Genomic DNA, 22481 nt, shown 5'->3' on the forward strand with positions numbered 1-22481 from the left:
CTCTCAGCTATCATTAACATGATATTTATTACCGGTGGTTTTCCACGTGAACTTAAACGCGGTCGAGTCATTCCCGTTTTCAAAAAGGTGATCGCACGCTTACACAGAATTATAGACCAATTTGTTATCTTCAATTTTTTTAAAAAGTTATTGAAATACTCATCGAAAAGCCTATAACAAAACATTTAGATAAATTTAATATTTCGTCTTCTTATCAGTTTGGCTTTCGTTCTGGCTTTTCAACTAATCTAGCACTTATTTCTCTAACTGGTTATATCAAAAGAGCGTTTGATGAAGGTAAATTTGCAGCCTCGATATTCATTGATCTATCGAAGGCCTTCGACACAATTAATCACACAGTTCATTGTGCTAAACTTGAAGCCATCAGAATAACTCGTCCGCTTCTACTTCTAGTACGCAGTTCCTTAAGAAATCGAAAACAAGTCGTTAACATTTCTGGGTACTACTCTAAAGAAGCTACTACTACCACAGGGGTCCATATTAGGTCCTCTACTTTTCCTAATTTATATTGAAAATCCGCCTAGTTGCTTCTCCTCAAGGAACTGCATGTCTAACGCTGATGATACTTTTATATTTAGTTCTAACAATTGTATATCAAAGCTAACACGTAAGCTAAACGAAGATCTCGTGAAAATTTCCACATGTCAACTTAACAAGCTGCAGATTAACCATAATAAGACCAATTTTGTCGTCTTTGCCTCACATCAGCGATCACCTGAGCTCCTTCAATATATTTCCATCAACAATCACCTAATCACTGCAGTTCATCATTGCACCTATTTAGGAGTGGAATTCGATCGTCATCTTAAGTTTCACCGTCACATAGCTAATGTAAAAAAGAAAACGGCATACGGAATACGCGTTCTAGTCAAATCACGACCATATTTCTCATTTTCAACTCTCACGTTGCTTTATGTTGCTTTTGGTCGTTCTCATAATAACTATAACATTGAATCATGGGAACCACTTATACCAGTCACTTAACTTCGTTGCAAGTAATTCAGAATCGAGCTATTCAACTAATAACATTTTCCCTTCGTAGCATTAGCGCAAATCAGCTGGTACATACACCTATTTTGAATGTGACTGATCGTGTTAAATATAACCTGGTCATATTTATTTTAGGGCATTAAACAATGATATTCCAGTAACCATCATACCAAAGACATCCCTTACTAATGTAAATATTACTACATTTGCAGGAAATATGAACTTCATTTTACCCATCGTTCACACGAACTCTAGTAAGCAGTCATTACACTTTTCAGCCTTATTTCCCTGGAAAACATTACTATTCCCTTTAACATTGTTCAAAGCGCACAAGTTTCGTACAGAACTTAAGTATTTTCTTTTAGCTTCCTCCGACTTTCCTATTTGAGTGTACTATGCGTTGTATTTTATGCGAAGCATATTACGAGGGCTCAACCCAGCTCCTCAGGCGCGGCGGTGACCATGAAATCACGTGACACCGTGACGTCACGACAGAGGAGAAGTGGCTTTGGCTCAACTCTTGCAAGACGGGCTGGGTGGGAATCGAACCAGGGTCTCCGGAGTGTGGGACGGAGACGCTACCACTGAGCCACGAGTACAACGCTTCAAAGCGGTACAAAAACGCCTCTAGTGAATGCGGTGTTGCCTTAGAAACGCGCTGTTTCTAAGGCGTGCGTCTCTTGCTCAGGCGCACGTTTCGTTGCCGCGCCGAACGCTGCTTTGCTCGACGCTCACCGCGTCCAATGCGGGGCGCGTAGTCGCTGCCCTGTAGCCCATTGTCTTACACCCCTTGGCGGGTCGACGGGAACGCTGTCGCGTTCCACTCTTGAAGGCGAAGAAGTAATGCATGAGTTGTTTCTTCGTCTAGCCGAACCAAATATAGCCAAGCAACAGCAGTTCACCAGGCTAAACAGTGGTTCAACAACTAAAATAAAGGCTAGTATGCTTCGCATCCTGGGCTTAACCTTACCTAAGCCACAGCCATTTTTTTTTAACTTTCACTTTGTTTCTCTATATGTCTCTCGCACTTTTTTATTTCTTTATTTCTTCTTAAGCTATTTTTGTTGTTTCACCTTTTGTTGATTACTACAAAGCCTTGTTATTGCTTATTACATTCATCTGCTGCTTTTGTGATCATTTATGCCTTGTCTCCTAAAACCTTTGTTATCGTAAATTTTACATGTTGCCATTGTTGTTTTATTAGTTCTCGTCATCATGCACAGGAGGTCCCATTTCGATTTCTAACTACGGGACCTCCTTCTGTATATACTTATCATGTAATTATTGCAATTTTCTCTTGAATAAAACTGATTCTGAGTTGGTCATTTCCCATCAAGCCACTCATGAAAGGTGCATGAAAGATACATGAAAGATACATCCTTGCCATTACCGAAGAAATAATTTGGACTTTAAATTTCAGCTTAAAAAATTTCATCTCTTAATTATAAATATGTATTTTAGATAGAAAAATAAACAATTTTTGGGAACTTATGTAAAATGCAGTTTTTATTGAAAGGAAGCACACCGATAATGGCACAGATACACTTGCAGGTGAGTGATTGCACACCAAATCGACTATCGTTTTTCAACACAACAAATATAGCTCAAAACATTTCCGCATGTTTACAGGAGTTCAAACACCTTCCCCGCTTTTATTTATATTCCCCCAAAATTTGTAGGATAATAGTGACAGCGCATGATTTTCCTTCCCAGTTGAGCTAGAAGGCATCGTTCAACTTTTTTTTTTCCAAACGCGCATTCTATGAATCGAGGTCTTCAAATCGTGTGTATGGAAAGACGGTTAATGGTGTGACTACCTAACTAGGCAATTTGTCAAATGTTTGAATACTTGGAGTGCTATTGGCTCTGGCGGTGACCGAACGGGTAACGTAGGGTGAGCACGTGCATTGGGTGACATAGCGTTAAGTGCAATAAAAACTAGGTCCGAGAAGAGTCGAGTATCCTAGTGAAGGGTAGAAAAACCATCGTGTTTTGAGACTGAAGCTTCGGCGGTGGTGTTCTGAATTGTAAACGATCGCGAAGTAGTTGGATGAGCTCTCGCGTAGTACGTTTCCGCCATGGGTACTTGGGAAGCACCGAGGTGTGGACATGGGGACATGACACCTCGCAGAGTTTGTCGGCCAAAGACGCCAGAGCTGAATGACTACGACCCGATGCACCATTCGGACGAAAACAGGGAAACGTTGGAGGAACATGCGCTTGTGAAGTGCCTCATTGGAGGTGGAGCCCTGTTATCCGAGTAGATGCTGCATATCTAGAGGGAGCTGGGATGGCTGAATATCACCGAGCTCTATAGGAGATATGACCTCTTTCAGGCGGCGTCTTTCGGAGATGACTGTGCCCTCCATGATAGTGGCCTTGAGAGTGTCGTATGGCGTAAGAGACCGAGGTGCAGCCAGGAGGTCACGCACCCGGAGGCCGACAAGGTAAGACAGCTAGTAGCTGGGTGTAGTGGGCCTGTTGAGAGGTTAGTGCATGGCCGGGAAACTGGCCTCCACCCGAAGGAGCCAGATGTCAGGATGCTGGTGGTTATGTGGTGGCATGACAGCGTAGTGCACCACAGGGACAGAATGAGGAGATGCGATGTCAAGCTGCGCCATTGTAGGGCCGTCAGAAGCTGCGGCTGTGCCCATGATCAAAGGTCACCAGTGTCGCGAGAACAGGAAAGACCTAAGATGCGACCTTCTTGCAAGGCTAACTCTTCAAGCTGATTTTCATTTTATTTCGAACACCTGGCTGGCGCCTGTCTAGCCTCTTCTTTTGCTGGCACCATGGGCTCTGTGGGCAGACTTCACCACAGTAGGATATACTTGTTGCTGTTGGGCTAATTGTTTTTCTCCCCAAACATCTTGATTTTTGATGCGTAAGGGCGTTTGGGGAGAACAACAGTTAGCGGAGCGGCAAGAAGCATATCCTACTGCGGTGAAGTATGCCCACAGAGCCCATGGTGCCAGCAAAAGAAGAGTCAAGAGAGGAGTGAGCTCGGCGTTCGAAATAAAATAATCCAGAATAAAAATTCCGAAGAAGCAAGATCAAGAACGACCCCACCTCGGCTCGAGGCAGCCACAAAAAGCGACGGCCAAGACCAACAGCTCTGGGCCACCCTACAGGTGCTTGGGGCGCTCGAAAGGCAGGGACCCCAGCGAGACGGCAACCGCGAACGGGGACTGGCGTCGAGTAACCGCAACCTCGTAGATGACGTAGCCCCTCGTGGGGGCGCGCATTGCAAGCACAAGTGAAGTTTCCACCAATGCAATTCAATGCAATCTCCAAACGTCCCAAGTTTCCTTACCTTCTTCTTAATAGTAGTAGGAAAATCTATGCGAGTGAGTTCTTACTACAGGTAGTTCTCGAACAAAACACACCGCTTAACAGAATACAGTTTTCCCAACGACATATTAAGGTACTCCTTTTTTCCACATGTAATCCGCGAACGAAACACGTTGCCTGAGGTTAAAGTCGCTTGCGCCTTACTCAAAACCTTTATCTCAAAGTTATTGAACAATGCGTTGTAGCTACGACCTGCACGTAGGCAAGTTGCGTCGTACAATGGCATTCTGATTCACTTCTAAGTGTCTTGTTTGTTGCTCTGATATATATATATATATATATATATATATATATATATATATATATATATATATATATATATATCAGGGCATATCTTGTCTCATTGAAAGTCCTCACGTTGTTTGTGGCCATCAAATTTTTCCCAGTCACATTAAGCGATTGCGTAAGATCACCACGTGGGAGTTTTGCCGGCAAGTGCATCCTTCAATTTACTGGCTGCGACTTGCATGGGTTCAGTCACTCGGCTACGACTCGATATGAGGATTTTTGCGTAAAATAGAGTAGCACCGTAGAAGGGCCGAATCAATGCAGTGAAAAAAAAAGAGGCACAGCGAGCGCACTATGCGCGCAAGGTTGACGGCAATATAAGAAAAGTCAAATATTATTGTGCGTACTTTTTGTACATATATTTATAATATTGATGTTTACCTTAGGTAGTCCTTTCGAGCACCTCCATACAGCTAACATCACTGCTAAATCGAACGCTGTTTACCGCTATATGATTGTTCAGACTACTATGTTATCAAGAGTAGCCATCACAGGTACTTTGCACATCGCGGGTACGCAATCAGGTTCTAAATTCGGTCTATCTTATGTGTTGTCTGAAGTGCTACGCTCCGTTATTCAGATATACCATGGTGAATATTTGTCAGAATGCCAAAAGAAACAAGTGTGGATATGTATGTTGAAAAACTTACACCTCTGTAATAAAATCGCAAGGTATATAGCAAACGGTAAAAAAATATCTGTATAACAAGAATAACGGGATCATAGGTCGCACCCTATTTAAGCATTCCAAACATGAAAACAATTCCGGCCATTAACTGGGAATAGAAAAATACAGAATTCTTCCGTAGATTATGAACGGCTATTTTTATGCACTATGAATGGCATTCGCTTATATTTTAAATAAGAAAGAGTTACGGTAAGCTGAACTATTTCGTGTGTTTATTTGCCTTCATTATTTTGCTTTTGTATTGTTCTGTTTTGCAACTGTACGATGTATTGTTTACGTGCCGTTAAGTAACCTTAGCGTATATGAACAGCAGCGTGTTAGAGAACAGTCATACCGTCATACAGAGCGACTTCCTTGGCTACACGGGACTCATCGCTGATTGTTAGTGACGAAAAGAAATTATGAAATAAAGAATAACGAAATGCCGATCACTTACACTAATATATTCCTAGAGCATATTAAAAGCATTTTAGCACGTCGTCGCCTTAACGCTAGAATTAATGTTTTTGATCATAAATAGCTTTGACACAGATGACTTTTGGGCTTTGACATCTGGCCACAATTCTAATTACTACTCATCCATGAGGGATGAGCTGCCGCCCATACAGACTGCTCCCGAGAACGATGATAATATGCTGTTAACCTTCTTTTGCAATATGTCGTGGCTATGCTATTTCTTTCGGAAAGTCGTTATGCACAGCATTGTGGTTGCTAATAATGCCGTCTGCACTTGATCGTAGCTATATTACAAGCCACTTCATCATTTTAAGTAATGCGTTCATACCGCACATTTCCGCTATGGCTGCCTGAAATAATTAGAAGTACGTTATCTAAATAAAATAGTAACTTTTTTTATAAAAACATAAGCATAGCGGAAAGTTACCTCGCGCAATTATCAGCTGCAAAAAATTGTATGTAGAAATACTACTGTAATTACCATTTTTCTAATTGGACCGGGGGTTCATATTGTCAAGTGTCTTCAAAGAGGACTCGCGACGTTTATTGAAGAAAGGTAGCTCCCGAAAAACACGGTGGTGGGACCTGGTTGTCGAGAGGGGGAGGGGGGGTAGCACGCGTGCTGCTTTCTTCTTGTCCTGCCTGCCTCTTCTCTTGCACTGTGCGCACTACTGCAGGTGGCAGTTTCCCCTCCTTCTAAAAGAGAATCGGTTCGATGGTGAAGAAGCGGTGTAAGAAAAAAGAAGGGGTGGGGATGAAACATGGGCACAGTCAACACAGTCACAGTGACAGGAAAGCCACAATGCAGCAGTGGTGAAGCGTGACGTGCAGAGTCTCAAGAAACAGAGAGGTAACCGCATTAGCTGCAAATATGAATTTAAAAAAAATTTATAAATGAAGAAAAAATAATCACGAACGCGTAATACATGGGTTCATGCATACGACGTGAACGATTTCAGGGCTAAGTTGTTGTATACGTCGCGTTTGAGCCGCACTGTGTTGAACGACTTCGAAGTTGACGTCACCGATGCGGCGCAGCACTTTGGGCAAAAATACCAGCTGAGCGACTTTTCACGAAGGCCTCGGCGGCAAGCGGGAGTTTAATCCCACACTTTGCCGCCGGGGTTGTAGCATACTTGTCTGTGGCGGATGTTATAACGCCGTGCATCTGCGTGTTGCTGCTGACCGATGCGAAGCCACGCAAGCTGGCGAGCTTCCTCAGCGTGCTGAGCAAAATCTTCGGCGTCAGTAGTGAGGCCCTCGTCGTCTTGACGTGGAGACACAGCGTCCAGAATTGTCTGAACTTAGCGGTTGTAAAGGAGACGAAATGGTGCAAAGCTCGTTGTTTCTTGTATGGCGGTATTTTACGTGAAGGTCACGTAAGGCAAGATACGATCCCATGTTTTGCGCTGCATGTCAATATACATAGAGATCATGTCGGTGATGATCTTGTTTCTCCGTAAATCCGCTGGACTGTGGACAGTAAGTAGCTGTCTTTCGATGCCTGGTATTGCTCAAATGAAAAAAAATCTTTCATGAGCTGTGTTGTGAACACCGTCCCTCTGCCTGTGATTGCAGTGGACGGGGCACCATGGCGCAATACAATGCGGCACATGAAGAAATGCGTGATCTCAGAAGCCGTGGCTCGTGGGAGCGCCTCTATCTCGGCACAGCGGGTTAAATAGTTAGTCGCGACAATCACCCACTTGTTTCCGTCGGTTGACAAAGGAAAAGGGCAAAGAATGTCCAAGCCGACTTGATCGAATGGTTTACGAGGTGTTTCGATGGGTTGCAATAACCCGGCGGGCTTTATGGGCGGTGACTTTCGCCGCTGACACTCACGGCAGTCTTTAACGTATTGTTTGACGGTTGCCGAAAGCCCGGGCCAGTAATACATCTCGCGCACTCCAGCAAGCATTCGTTAGGAGCCTAAGTAGGCAGATGTGAGCTTGTTATGGCAAGCGAATAGAATATTGTCCCGCAAGTCTTTTGGAAGCGCCAGGAGGTAGGCTCTGTCATTCGAACGGGCGTTTTCCTTGTAAAGGACGTTGTTGCGTAGACAGAAGGGCGTCAATACACGACACAGATGGCGTGGAATGGTTATTGGTGGGCCTCTGAGCGGTCGGTGATAGATCCAATTTGATTATCGTCACGGTGTCGTCAGATCAAGCCTGATGCAGTAATGGCGCCCTGGAAGCCGTCATGGTTCTCTGACTCTAGACTTACAGGTTCGGCGGGTACACACGACAATGCTTCAGCGTCTTCGTGCATGTGGCCAGACTTGTAAACGATGGTGACGTCAAATTTCTGTAGCTGCACCTCCACCGTGCCAGTCGTCCTGAAGGATCGCGTATGTTTGCCAACCAACATATGGTGGCATGGTGGTTCGTCACTACTTTTCAGGGACGGCCTTAGAGGTAGGGGCGTGATCGCCCACACAACCACTAGACACTCTTTTTCTTTGGTACAATACTTCACCTCGGCATGGGAAAGGGAGCGGCTAGCATAAGCTATTGCTCTTTCAATGCCGGCTTGATGTTGGACTAGTATTGAGCCAAGACCGACGTTACTGCCGTAAGTATGCACCTCGGTGTCAGTGTCGTCGTCAAAATGTGCCAGGACGGGTGCTGACTGCATGCGTTGACGTAGTTTTGCGAAGGCCGTCTGTTGCTCATGCGTCCAGGCAAATGGCGTGTAATTCCTTGTAAGGAAAATCAGGGGTTCCGCTATCTTGGAGCAGTTCTCGACGAAACGATGATAATAAGCACACAGGCCTAGAAAGCACCGCGGCCTTCTTGTCGGCCGGATGAGCAATTGCCCCTACCACGGAAAGCTTGTCGGGATCGGGTCGAACTCCTCCGTGACTCTTACGACGTGTCCGAGAAACTTGAACCCTGCAGAACCAAAGTGGCTCTTTTCAGGTTTAAGCGTGAGATCAGCCAATTAGACCGCTTCTAGGACATTCCGCAAGCGATGAAGATGTTGCTCGAATGTTTGATAAAAATCTACTACCTCATTGAGATACACGAAACAAGTCTGCCACTTCAGTCCAGTCAATGTTGCAGACATTTAAATCCCCCCTAATATAACGGGGTTTGGAGGATGCCGCAAAGTAAGGGTGTTAAGCACATCGTGAGGCTTGGCGGTGAAAGTGGATGGGCAGGATGGAGCGCGGTAAAAAAATAGCGATCCTAATTTTACAGTAACCAATATGAAGGCAAGCGCATGCAACTTCCTGTTTACAGTGAATGCGGAGTTTACGACATTGCATGGACTTTGAAACAGCGAGTAGTGCGCCTCCACCTTTGCGAGCAGTGCGATCGCAACCGAAGATCCGAAATCGAGACAAGTGAAAGATTTCACAATCTTGCACATGAGGTTGTAGCCACGTTTCCGTTAATGCAATAATAATACCAGCATCACAGCTATCGATGAGTGATTCAAGTTGCTCGCGTTTGCGCAGCCCACTTCGAGCGTTTACAACAAGCGCGGAGGCTTGTGGTGTTAAAAATGCGCCATTGCCCCTCACGCAATGTCATGTCGTAGAGTGATGATGCAGGTAGTCAGGTTCGCTTGCGTAATCAGGAAGACCACTTTTAACTCGCTTACCACTTGTTGGATTATACATGAAGCATTGTTTATCAATGAAAATCTTCTTAAAACGTAGTTTAAATTAAGGGGAATCAGGCTGGTTTTTGCCAAATTCGAGATTTTTTCTAGCGAGTTTCGTCGCAGGTGAGGAGTCCTTAGATACTAAACTGCTACTACATTAAGCTGGCTGCGCAACGAAAGTATGGCATCTTTAATTTTAAAGATGCCATTTTCCCCTGTGTGTGTGTGTGTGTGTTTCTTCTTTGTCCTCCGTCATTTTAGCGCCTTCACTTCAGAAATCATGCTTAACCAACACGCCCAACTATCCATCTTAATTTTAAAGTTTCATTGTTTCATTATAACCGGACAACACTTCGTATTTGCAAAAGTCCCGATTCAATGCGCCCGTTCAACTGAGTTTGGTGGCAAGGCATTTCCCATCGCTGACGACAGGGCATCCAGAGTTTTCTGTTCAGTTTGCAGCCGTGACTGAAGGGAATCGGGTGTGCCGTAAAAAACCAAGTTATTGTGCCTTGGTATGCCTTGCACGTCATCTGAGCTTGAGACTATGGTGCCCTGCTGCTTTTTCAACGGCTCAGCGCTTTCTTGAGTTATGCCTAATGACTGCAAACAGTGTCTACCACTTCAGATTTATTTTCAAGTGATTCAAGACGGTGGGAAATATCGGTGAGCTTGCCTTCAATTACGTTTTGGCTGATTTTCACATCCTCAATATCCGATTTCAACTCGGACTGACCTTTAATAAGCCAGACTATCGTCTTCTTTACGTCTTTAAGCATTAATAAGATGGTACTCATCTTATCAGATTGGAATTCTAGAAGACTACTCGAGACAGGGTCATATTGAGCCAACTTCTGCACCATTGGAGGCCCCGGGTTTTCCTCAACATCACTGCATTGTTACAACCGTGCCACGTCGAGACAATCACACATGATAGCATATAAGTTGGCATGGGAACAGCAAAAGTGAGCGATTATAACTCGGTTTAGCATGTATCGTCAAATTGTTACACATCTGTGGAGCGAAGAAAAGTTGCGCATGAGGCATAGTGCAACGAGTGCTGCTCGCATGCGCACTGAAGAAGTAGCTCATCAGCAAGCTGCTTTTGAAGGGGCTGCGAAAGGGCGGTAAATCAGGGGGTGACGTCGTCCCAGAAGCGATGAGGTGTCCGTCTAGTGGTACATCCATGAAGGACGCAAGATTAGGGAGTCCACAAGTGCGGGTGACGGGCTCTTGACAATCGTGGGCAGCATCAACGCATACGCGCATGGTAGGGCAGACGGGGATGGGCACAGAAGGTGACGCAAGGGCCGGCATCAGCAAAATCTGTGGTGCGAAGAAAAGTTGCGCACGAGGCATAGTGCAATGAGTGCTGCTCGCATGCCGACTGTCGCATACCCCGCTCGCATGCGCACATTTAAGCGTAACATTTACATTATATGTTCTGAACCTGGAACAATACAATCAAGTTGGTTTTCCTTTTAGCTGAATATTTTCTCTTGCCAGTATACGATGTTGAAATAACATTTCTTCCTATTTGTGCCAATGAATGAAGCTGCAAAAGTGTTTCCCCAGATATACAAGGTGGTAAAGGTTTACAGTGATTGTCTGTTTGTGTCATACGACTCTTTAAATTATAGAAAGCTATTTCTGTGTTTACTTCTTCTAGAGGCGTGAAAAGTGTTTTATTACTGCGTCAGCACTTGTCCTTCCGGCAAGTTGATAGTTATTATACCTGAATACAGAATATTTCTTAAGAGAGCCCAGTACACAATCGCTGAAGTAGTTTCCACAACATGAATCAAAGCAATCTGTGTTATCTTTGAGGAAGCATAGCAAAAATTTTTTTCAGCTGGGAAAAATATATCAAACGATTATTTTTCATCCGCACTGCACGTGGTAGAGCATTTAAAATTATCTTTCCTGAGCAACGCATACACTAATCATCCTCCTTCAAGACGGTGCATGGCAAGGTGAATGTCGAAAGGCGAGACGGGTAAAACGAACATTTATACTCAGTGTAGGCTACAGACCCGCGTGTCGTTGTTAATCCGATATTACAAGTGTAAGTAAATTGTACACCGTTTTAGACCGAACCTCAACGTAGCCCATCGGTGTTCTGTGAAAGCGCGATCTTAGTGCTCCATGGTTAGTGTTTTGCCAACCTAGAAACTTTTGTACGTAACTTCAGAGTGCGACCCATTAAATTGCGTGTTATTGAAAGAGTGATCAGACTTTGCTCTTCGCTCATCTAAATGAGGCTCGAGTAGAGTAGGCGTCCCAGGAATCCCCTTAGGCGTAGGTCCACCAAAAAACACGCTCAACCATCGTCACACCCAATGCACTTGATGATGCTCCTGCCTATGCTTACGGAGCCAATCTTACGTACCGACACTCTCCCTTGAGTTGCCGCGGTGGCCAGCCGGAGTTACATTACAAATTCAAATGGTCGACTCTCGTATCCACACCGGCACGAATGTTCACCGAAGAGAGACTGAATTCTCGAAAGAAAAATGGGAATGATGCTATGTCCTGCCACGACGAAACGCATCGATTTTACTGTTTGTAACAGACGAGATGCGAGCACCAACTTCACATGCTCCGGATGGTGAGATTCAAGTGACCGTTCGTGTTCTGCAAGCTGAACACAAGCGGTCGACTAACAAGTGGCTGAATACGCAACCGGGACGGCAAGGAAAGCCCATATCAAATAATCCGTCACAGAGAAGGAATGCTTTAGTATGACAAGGACAAGTGGCAAATTCAAAGCGTACCTCGACAGCCGTCTCTTCGATCTATGTAAGATACAGACAAGCATGTGGTTTGCTAGCTGTTGACGCTGAACAACTCCTATGGCCGACAAATACCCTGGGCTCTTCGACTTCAGTATTTTTACATGCACATTTATTTATTTATTTTTATACTTTCAGGACCCGATGGTATTTCCGAGAGCAGTGTTCTAAGGCTAAATTGCTAAAAGCAACATTAAAGTGAGCACGGTTTTCGGTTGCAGTGACGGAGGCGGGAAGTTGGTTCCAGCCACTGCTTGTTTGCCGCAAACAAGAGGCATGGCAAGTGTCAGTGCGGCGTAAAGGTATTTTAACTTTCAGTTTGTGATCGATACGAGAGTACAGCGCTTATATTGGACTCGCAGAAAGAAAAAAAATAGAGAGGCTGAAGTTTCTCTGGAAAGGCGAAGCAGTATTGGTGTTACGAAGTACAAAATAATTTCACATGCGAAGATTACACCACCGAGGGACGTCAGATTCTGGGCGGTGTGAGTGGACGCAGGCTGCAAAATTGAACTGTCTCCTACTATGACGTCTTCTATATACGCATGGTTTCGCGGAAGATATGATAGGCTGCGTGTCGCTCTGAAGTCTCGGGCCAAGATGGTTTTCGCTTCGCCCGGAGAGCGCCCGCCACGCGTTCGCCACCGTCGCCATGCCAGTTTGAGCCTGGTGACACTCGGCCCTGCATCCCTCGACGAACTCCGGGCACAGGAGGACCTGGAACTTCGTGCCACTCGTATGCTGGGCCAGTGGCTCAGTCAACGGGCCGCCACCCTCGATCTCCCTGTGGATCCCCCCCTTGCCTACTACCGCTTCGAAGCCTCTCCATGATGGCCACCCAGTACAAGAGCCCCATGCTTCGGTCCCGCTCCCCGCCTCCAACGACGAGGACATGGATATGTCCAGCTCTCGGAAACGCGCCCGCGAGACGGAGAGCGAGGACGAGGAGCCAACCGGGCGACGTAAGCAGCCGTCGACCTCTCCCTCCAGCCCGGAGCAGCACACGGCAGCCAGCTGCCACGTGCAGCAACCGGACCACGGCAGCGCCATTTCCCCACACTCGGGCGAAACAGCTGCCACCTCCTTTCCGCCTGCCGCCCAAGACGGAGGCCCTCCAAGAAAGGCGAGCACCACCTATCGACATCCCGCCGAGTCTACAGCCGCCGCCTCCGCGCCCCCTCAGAGCAAGGGTACGCCCGGAACCATCCTCGACGCGCCGTCTACTTCTGATGGCGGCGCGTCCCCTGCAGCGTCTGCTAGCGAACCAGCTACAAACGAAAGCGCTGCCGACGAGATGGAGCTGACGGACGCAACACCCACTGTTTCGTTACATCAGGGCCCTGATCACCCCGCGGCGCGGTTCCTGAAGGACCCACCATGCCAGCCTGCTTCGCGGCCGAAGCCAAAGGGGAAGAAGAAGCAGAAGAAGAGGAAGGAGCCTGCCCATGTTTCCCGTTCGTCTCCCGGGGCAACGGACGACTCGCGGCGCCCACCCGCTACCCTGGTCAACCCCAGTGTGCCTAAAGCCGCAGTATAGAGAGTGACACCATCCGCCCGCGAGTCCACCACGTCCGACTTCACGCTGGTGCAGTCAAAGAGGGACCGGCGCCGTGCACGAGCCCTGGAGACTGCTGCACTCCCGGTTGACCCCACGGTCGTCGGTACGGTGCTCTTCCATCCCTCGGCGCCCGGCGGAACCTTCCGAGGAGCACCGCGCCTCTCACTCGCTGCAAACCTCTCTTCGCGGCCCGGTGTTGCAGTGGTTCGCGTTAACCATAAGCGCAACATCGTGGCCGCCGATACTACTACCCGGGAGTGCCTGGAGGAGCTGCTGGCAGTCACTGAGCTGCACGGAATTCCAGTGACTGCCCGACTGCCAGCCGAGCGCGGCAAGAGCACCGGCTTCCTGCACGGGGTGGTCGGGTTACCCGCGGACACAGACCTGCTGGGAGCCATCGAGTTGAGCGTTCCCGTGCTGTCGGCAACGAGGGAGGAGAGCACCATCACCATCCGATTCGCGGGACCGGTCCCCTCTGAACACGTGCGCCTTTTCAAGCTAGGGTTCAGGGTGCGACCTGCCAGGCCCCATCCAGTGCAATGTCGGCAGTGCGGCCGCTTCGGGCACGTGCTGGAGTCCTGCAGATGGCCGACCGACTGCATCTCCTGCGGCAAAAGCCACGCGCAGGGCGCCTCCTGCGAGAAAGTCCACTGCAGGAACTGCGGGGGCCCCCATAGGGCTGACACTCCCGCCTGCCCCAAATGGCAGGAAGAACGGGAGGTGGCCACCATCATGGCTTCCTCCACCTCGGCATTGTCGAGGCGTGCTGTCAGGGCAGCAGTCCGGGAGGAGAAGCAGCCACAGCAGTCCTCATCTTCGGCGCTGTCCTATGCGAGCGTGCTGAAGGGCCCCAGTCCTGCACCCAGGCATCCGGTACCAGCCCCTCGTGCCTCTCAACGCCAGCAGACACAGGATACTGCTGCTACACCCGCCCAAACTACTATGGATCACCTGGTAGACAACCTGCTGCTCACCATGCAAGCAGTCAGCACCTTGCTGCCAGCTGACCATCCGCTCCGGGCCATCTGCCTGCAGGCAGTGGCATGTCAACAGCAACAAAATCACCATGGCTAGTCGCACAGCAAAACGTCGGCCGCGCATCCTGCAGTGGAACGTGCACTCGCTGCGCCGACGACACGCCGAACTTTCCGAACACCTACTTCTGCACGAGTACGACGTGCTCGCGTTGCAAGAGACAAACACGCGCGACGGGGAGTACAACTTTCCGGGATTTGTGGGCTACCACAGTGCGACCACCTGCGAGTTACGGACTTGCCCAACGTGCAGTGCTGTGATCCGCTCCATCCACCCGGTCGCTCCTGCGCGTCTATTTATGTCCGTGCGCATCTTGCCCAAGCCGTCGTTCGTGTGGCCGACATTGTACCCACCTCCGTAGAGTGTGTGGCTGTGACTGTGCGCGTTGGGGGGGCCGACACTTGTGTCGCTAGCGTGTACGTGCAACCCGTACGACGGTGGGATACGACCTTCATCGAGAGCCTCACCGCGCGCATCGCTGGTGACTGTGTCGTGTGCGGTGATTTCAACTCCCACCACACGGCGTGGGGCAGCGCCCACAGTGAGCCGAACGGCAGGGACCTGCTGAGTTCCATCCATGCTTCGGGCCTGCTAATCAACACTGGAAGTCCCACTTTTGTGCGTCGGAGGGTACATGGGAGTGCGATAGACTTATCGCTCGCGAGTGACAGATGCCACTACGAGTGGGTTCGCAGCCCTGACACGCAGGGGTCGGATCACTATCCGATCTCTCTCGACCCGCTCGGCCTGAACCGCACGAGGACATGTACGTACCGCGTCACGGACTGGTCCCATCTGTGCCATACCCCCTCTGGCAAATACAAACTTTCTTACGGATCTTACGAGGTGTTTGGATGCCGCTACAAAATTTTGCGTGGTGCCTGCTGGAACGCCGGTCCCCGATATCAAGCTTCTCAATCTGCGCGCTGTCCGTCGTCGCGCCGAACGCCGTGCCATCAAGAGCGTCAAGGTGGAGCATTGGACTTTATACAACCGCCTGGATGCTGCGTGTCGCCGTCACGCCAGACAGCGCCGCAATCAGAGCTAGCAAAGTCTCTGCGTGTCATTGGAGGACACTCACGACAAGTCGCGCCCTTGGCGCATTCTCGCTTCCCTCCTCCGTCCCAAGATCCCTCGCCATCCTGCACTCTCCATCGCGGCGGCTATGGGCTTGAGCACAGAGCAACTGGCCGAACTCTTCGCCGATGTCTTCGCTCCATCGCCACCGTCTGTGCGCCCCGTCAGTGTACCCTGCGAACTACCGCCGCACAACAGGGCTGAACTCCTCGCTACCCTGCGCTACTTTCCTACGAGGGCAATCTTGGAGCACGTTGATGTGCTTTGCTCGGCCGAGTTTACCCTCAGTGAGTTGCGCATTGTCTTGCACACGCGTAAAGGACGCTCAGCGCGTGGTGCCGACGGACTAACTCATCAGGTCCTCAGGAACGTCGATGCAGCGCAGCTCCCTTCCCTACTCGAGGCCTTCAATGGCGTCTGGCGCAGTAGAATTATTCCTGCTGATTGGAAAGAGGCGATTGTCGTCCCTATTCTCAAGCGCGGCAATGCTGCCACGAGCGTCAGCTCCTATCGCCCAGTGTCGCTTACTTCGGTAGCCGGCAAAACTCTGGAGGCCATGGCTTTGCGCCGCCTTGAGTGGATTGCCTCCGCCCTCGACGCTTTCGCCCCTGAACAGAGTGGTTTCCGGCGACTGCGCTCAGCAGCTGACTCGCTCGCGGACGTCGTGGCTACGCTCGAGCACGCAGCAAGTCGCCAAGAAGCCGGATATCTCGTGCTGCTCGATGTGCAACGCACATTTGATGGTCTCCCTCACACCACCATCATTCAAGCCCTCCGTGAGCTATGTGTCACCGGCCGCCTCTTTGACTACATTGCGGCCTTCCTCAGTGACCGCACGCTCAGAGTGCGAGTTGGCGACACACTCAGTGCCCCTCGCAGCGTGGCCTCCGGGGTTCCCCAGGGCAGCGTGATCAGCCCATTTCTTTTTAACTTGGCTCTGGCAAGACTACCTGACTACATCCCCAAGATGACAGCCCATGAAGTCCGCGTGGCGATCTACGCCGATGACATTGCACTGTTCGCGTGCGGGCCCACGGACCTCGGCTTCCAAGTGCGAGAATCCCTGCAGTTGGCGATCAGCGCCGTCGATGAATATCTCGCCAGCATATGGCTCCAGCTCTCGGCGTCAAAAACTGAGGCGTTGTTAGTACACCCCCGTGCTCGAGCGCGCTTCGAAATGCCTTGTCTCACGCTGCGCGGAAGCCCCCTCCCGTGGCAGAGAAAAGTGCGCTATCTCGGACTTGACATCCACTGCCGGGTCAACTTTAACTCCGCCGTCTCCCAGCTCTGCAAGAATTCTAAGAAGGTGGCTGGCGTCGCACGCTCCCTGCTCGCCCGTGGTCGTGGTTGTACACCGCAACTTGCGCTTCGAGTTTACAACTCTGTCGCAACAACGCGAGCACTCTCTGCGCTTCCCCTCACGAACGCCAGAGCCACCAACTGGAACGCCATCGACATGGAGCACCGCACCGTAATTCGCCAACTTTACGGGCTTCCTCGCAACTCGCAAGTAGGAGCAACTCTCGCCGAAGCGGGAGACTGGCCGCCCTCACTTCGCGCACGGAAGCAAGCGATGAACCACATCGAGCGCCTTCAACGTTCGCCACAGGGACGACGCCTCGTTTGTCGCCTCCACACCCTCGAGGGCTCGGGCACGGGCCAGCGTGCCACCGAGCTCAGCGCACTTGTCGCGTCGACGCCGCAACTCCTACCTCTGCCGGTATCGCCGCACGCCTCCGCGCTACTCGATGTAAACACCACGGTGCCAGGCGTCAAGTCCAAGCGTCGAACAGCTGTTTGTGCTATGCAGCAGGAAACGGCCGCACTGCTACACGAGCGCCTAGGGGGCCGGCTGCTCGTTTACACCGATGGCTCCGTGGCGAGTGATGGGGCGCTATAACGTAAAACTATTCCAAACTTTTCTATTCCAATTCTGCTACCAGCCCTCCGCGATTGGTCAAAAACTTTTTTCGACCACCCCCCACTTCACCTGTCTGTCACGCGACGTTCCAAAAACCGCAATACCTCTCAATCTGATATGATGTGTGCACACTGATTATGCATGATTTGACAGAAAAAAGAAAAGCAGTTATTTCTGATTCGACCCCTTTTCGCGATTAGCCCTCGGCTATTGGTAAAAAAGTTTTCGGGCTGCACCCACTTCACCTGCCGGTCACGCGACGTCACAAAACGCACGAACTCACCGCGTCAAAGTGACGTGTACGCGATGAAGATGCATTAATATGCCGAACAAAACTGAATTTTTTTCGGAATAGCCGTAGGCTGCCCCGTTCCAAAAGGAATAAAAGATAGCTGCCGCCGATCACTGAGGCGCTGGCTACTCGCACCTGCCGGAGTGCATGGGTGTATTTGCGTATAATAATACTTCTTGCGTGACCGTGTAACGTTTTCAAGCACTTTCGACACGTTTACTACCTCATTCTGCCAACTCTTCGTTGCTGAGGGTCAATTTTAGCGTCATTCTTAAGCTTCCGTTGCATGCCGCCGCAATTTTCGACCAGCCATTACAAGCTAAGTAAGGGAAAGCCGACCAATCGCAGACGCCGGCACCACCCTCTTCATCCGGTTATCGGTTTTCAGTGCACTGGCTCTGCCCTAGTGAATCCCTCTCCACTTGAGCGTTCTCCTCGCCTCTTGTGAGCCAATTAGATACAACAAGCCGCTCAGTGTAGGCAATGTTATTCGTTTTTCAAGCAAACAAAAGGGACCTCCTATGAACGAGGAGAGCGTTTGATTGGTCTGTTCAGACAACCCTATGGGTGACCGCCCGGTGCTTGCTTCAGTGGTTACGCAAATTTGACGTCAGGAAATTGGAATAGAAACATATTGGAATAGTTTTACGATATAGGGCCCATGGTTTTGGTGCTGCAGCGTGCACGGCGCCGGATATTTGCGCTACACGGCAGTGCCGCCTTCGTGTTGTGTGGTCGTCGACGGTGGCCGAGCTTGCTGCGATCGACATAGCAGCTGATCTCCTGCTTCAACAGCGCAGTGTTGTTTCTGCCGCGATCCTTTCGGACTCGCGCGCGGCACTGTGTATGCTGGCGAAGGATTATCTTGGACCTCCGTTGGTGCAGCGCGTCGGCTCAAAGCTCCGCCATCTCGTCAGCCAGGGCTGCGATTTGGCGTTGCAATGGGTTCCAGCGCACATCGGCCTGCAATGGAACGAAGCCGCGGACGCTCTCGCAAAGCAGGCTCACTCCCTGCGCTTCCCCCTCGCTACCTCGGTCAGCGGCTTCGACGTGGCCAAAGCAACCATTCTGCGAACGCTCCGTGCGCAGCACCCGGACCAGCGTGTCGCCGCGGGTGCGTCACTTCGACTGCTCCCCTGCGTGGGCTTCTCCCGGGCGGACCGCTCCTTCCTGCTTCGCCTGCGCGTCGGCTGCTACAGGACGGCTGCTAGAACGCACAGGCTGCAGGGAATTGGCGACGCCGCAAGCAGCAACTGCGCCGATTTGGAGACGCTCGACCACTTGCTACTTCGCTGCGCTGCCTTCGATGTGGAGCGCACGGACTTGTGTACAGTCTATCGGCGACTGGGACTGACTACGGCGACCGCACTGCTATTCCCTGCAGCCCACTCGTCCATCGTGAAGCACGCTCTTTCGGCACTGCTAGACTACTGCAGTGCGACGCACTTGAGAGCGCGGCTCTGAGCCCCGCACTCACATTTTTTCCCCCTTGCCACGTTAGTCCTGTCTTTCTCTCCTTCATCTTTTTCTTCCCATTCCCCCTTCCACGTGCAGTGCTGTTGAGGTGTCCTCCTGTGAGAGACAGTTACGGCGCTGCACTCATCTCTTCCGTTTCCTTTCCAAAAATCACTTCACACAGACATATACGCATAAAACGTCGTCACTTAAGTGATCAATTCTTCAAGGTCACACAAAGTTTCTTCAAGTGGAACTGTTAATAAAGGTTATACGAGGACAGATCCAGAAATGAGGTTCCCAAAGAGCTCCAGCCACACGGCACGGTGCCAGGTGAAATCCGGCAACACTGCTGCACCCGGCTGTTTCCCCACTCTCGAATCCCCGTGGCCGCGCTTCACTGCGCCACGAATTCTTGGCTCAGCAGCCGCCCGATATGGTGGTTCCCGTTGTTGATCCCGCCAGGTGCGAGATTCATTCCATACATTGCTTTTTGCGCACCAAAGGGACTCCACCCGTTAATACTGATCGTCACCTGACAAAGGTGTATGGCAACAAGTGTATGTCCGTTCAAGAGGTCCGAAAGTGGCGCAGGGAGTTCAGTGCCGTTTGAAGGAAGTCCACGACGAAGAACAATCTGGAGGACTACCAGTTTCAGAGGCATTTATTGAGATGCTCCGACGCGATGTCCTTCAGATCAGGAGGATCACCGTCCGTGAACTTGTTGCTCAGATTCCTGGGAGTTCTTACGATATAGTGGAAAGAGCTTTGGCGGAAACGTTGTGGTATCAGAAGTGCTGTGCTCTATGGGTACAATGGTTATTGACATCAGACCATAAGGAGAAACGCTTTCACTGTGCTCGCCAGTTTCATCAAATGTGTCAAGAAGATAAGGAATGATTGCTGAACTTCATTGTTACGGAAGACGAAACGTGGGTGTTTCATTTCACTGTCGAAACGAAACAAAAATCTAAACAGTGGCATCACCTAGAATCACCAGTCGCAAAGAAGTTCAAACTCCTTCTGCTGGTAAAGTCATGGCCAGTGTTTTTTGGCATCGTAAGGGGATACTGCTGATAGATTTCAAGAAACCTGGGAGAGCAGTCAACCCAGACAGTTATTGTGCAGCACCAAGAAATCTCAGACGACCTATCCAGAACTACCGGCGAGAACTACTAGCAGCAGGTGTAGCGCTGCTTCACGATAACGCTCGACCTCACGTCTCCCGTCAAACCCAGGAACTTTTGACAAACTCTGGGGGTGCTGTCATGACCCACCCATCGAACAATCCAGACCTCGCGCCTAGTGAATATTGCTTGTTGCCCAAGTTAAAGGAACGTATGAGAGGCCTACGCTTCCGGAGCGACAATGAAGTCAAAGAAAGGAAGCGCTTCCTCAAAGTGTTCGCGGCGGAGCTCTACGATATTGGGATACAGAAATTGGAGCACCGTCTACAAAAATGCGTAGAAACAAACGCAATTACGTAGGAAAATAGAGCAAAGTTTCATCTTCCCAGTGATGTAAATCTCTATGAAGATAAACAGTGTTGATATATATATATATATATATATATATATATATATATATATATATATATATAAACGAGTAGAATGGTGGTGAACTGAGCGGGCCCGATATTTCTTAGTCACGTCAAAAGAAGCCAACAAACACTGACACCAAGGACAACGTAGGGGAAATTCCTTGTTCTTAACAAATGAAATAAAGAAATGATAAATAATTGGAAATTAAAGTGGATTAAAAAACCACTTGCCGCAGGTGGGAACTGAACCCACAAACTTCGGATTTCGCGTGTGATGCTCTAACAATTGAGCTACAGCGGCGCCGTTTCCTCATCCACTTTCTTTGGTATTTATGTGTCCTAGTAGAACCCCGGGAATGTTAGCCAGCGCCACCCCTCACAGATCTTGGCGGCGGATGTGGAACGTTCTTTTTGCCGCAGGCGTCACTAGAACGTGATTCGGCTCTTACCTGCGGAAAGTTGTTTCTCCATCCACTTCGATTGACATTAATTTATTGTTTCTTTAGTTCATTTATTAAGCACAAGTAATTTCGCCAACGCTGTCCCTGTTGTTAGCGTTTGCTGGCTGCTTATGGTATGACTGTATATATATATATATATATATATATATATATATATATATATATATATATATATATATATATGTATGAATGTATGTGAGTATGTATGGTTCGGAAACTTGGTTGGGCATATAAATCGGGAATATAAAACTTCCTGCCTATGCGTGCACATACGTGTCCTCGTGGTGCATACGATTGTACATTGTAAGCACTCTAACGGTAGAGGAAGGCGAGTTAAGAATGCTAAAAGTGCCGGGTTAATTTTAATGTGTGCATCGGGATCTCTTGCACCTAATATACTTTACCATAAATATGGCTGCCACAACTTCGTGCCGAATAGTCGCGTGCGTTCGCGTACCTAAAAACGATAGTTAGATATGTTCCAAATTCTATTTTACTAAATTGCTCGCAGCATTTTACAGTGGAGCTGCTATACTCTACGTTCTGGCGGTTTGTGTATGTAGTCAAGAAGGTAGGGGCCACTTCTGAGCTAAAAAATCTGAAGCATAAAGCAAAAGCGTATGTGCGAGTATGCCCCCGCAGTGCTTATTCGCGAGAAGTGCCAAAACGTATCGTGATAAAATACTATAACAAAATAAAAACGGAATATACACTGTTCAGTATCAATTGCGGTTTGACGTCACAGGCTGTACAAGCAAAGTACGTAATCTTATCTCAGTTGCCATCCATCCGTGCAATCGGTAGGCTGCGTCAGGTGAAGGCTGCGGTAGCGCAGCGCGCCTACGAAGAACACCATCGTGCAAAGAAGCAGGAATGTGTGCGGTGACGGCGGGCGCCACGTAATACGGAGAAAGATCATGCCACAAATGCCAGGCGTATGCAGC

At 49.2% G+C, this 22481-nt stretch overlaps 1 protein-coding gene across 1 annotated transcript in view; it reads left to right on the forward strand.

Moving 5' to 3' along the window:
- Positions 1–22481, forward strand: part of LOC135898603 (uncharacterized) — a 218032-nt gene that overhangs the window by 15266 nt on the left and 180285 nt on the right. The window contains exon 2 of the mRNA XM_065427651.1: positions 3348–3458. Within this exon, the coding sequence (XP_065283723.1) occupies positions 3348–3458 (111 nt within the window). The remainder of the gene's footprint in view (positions 1–3347; positions 3459–22481) is intronic.

Source organism: Dermacentor albipictus, chromosome 8, assembly GCF_038994185.2.
Source record: "Dermacentor albipictus isolate Rhodes 1998 colony chromosome 8, USDA_Dalb.pri_finalv2, whole genome shotgun sequence".
Classification (NCBI taxonomy): Eukaryota; Metazoa; Arthropoda; class Arachnida; order Ixodida; family Ixodidae; genus Dermacentor; species Dermacentor albipictus.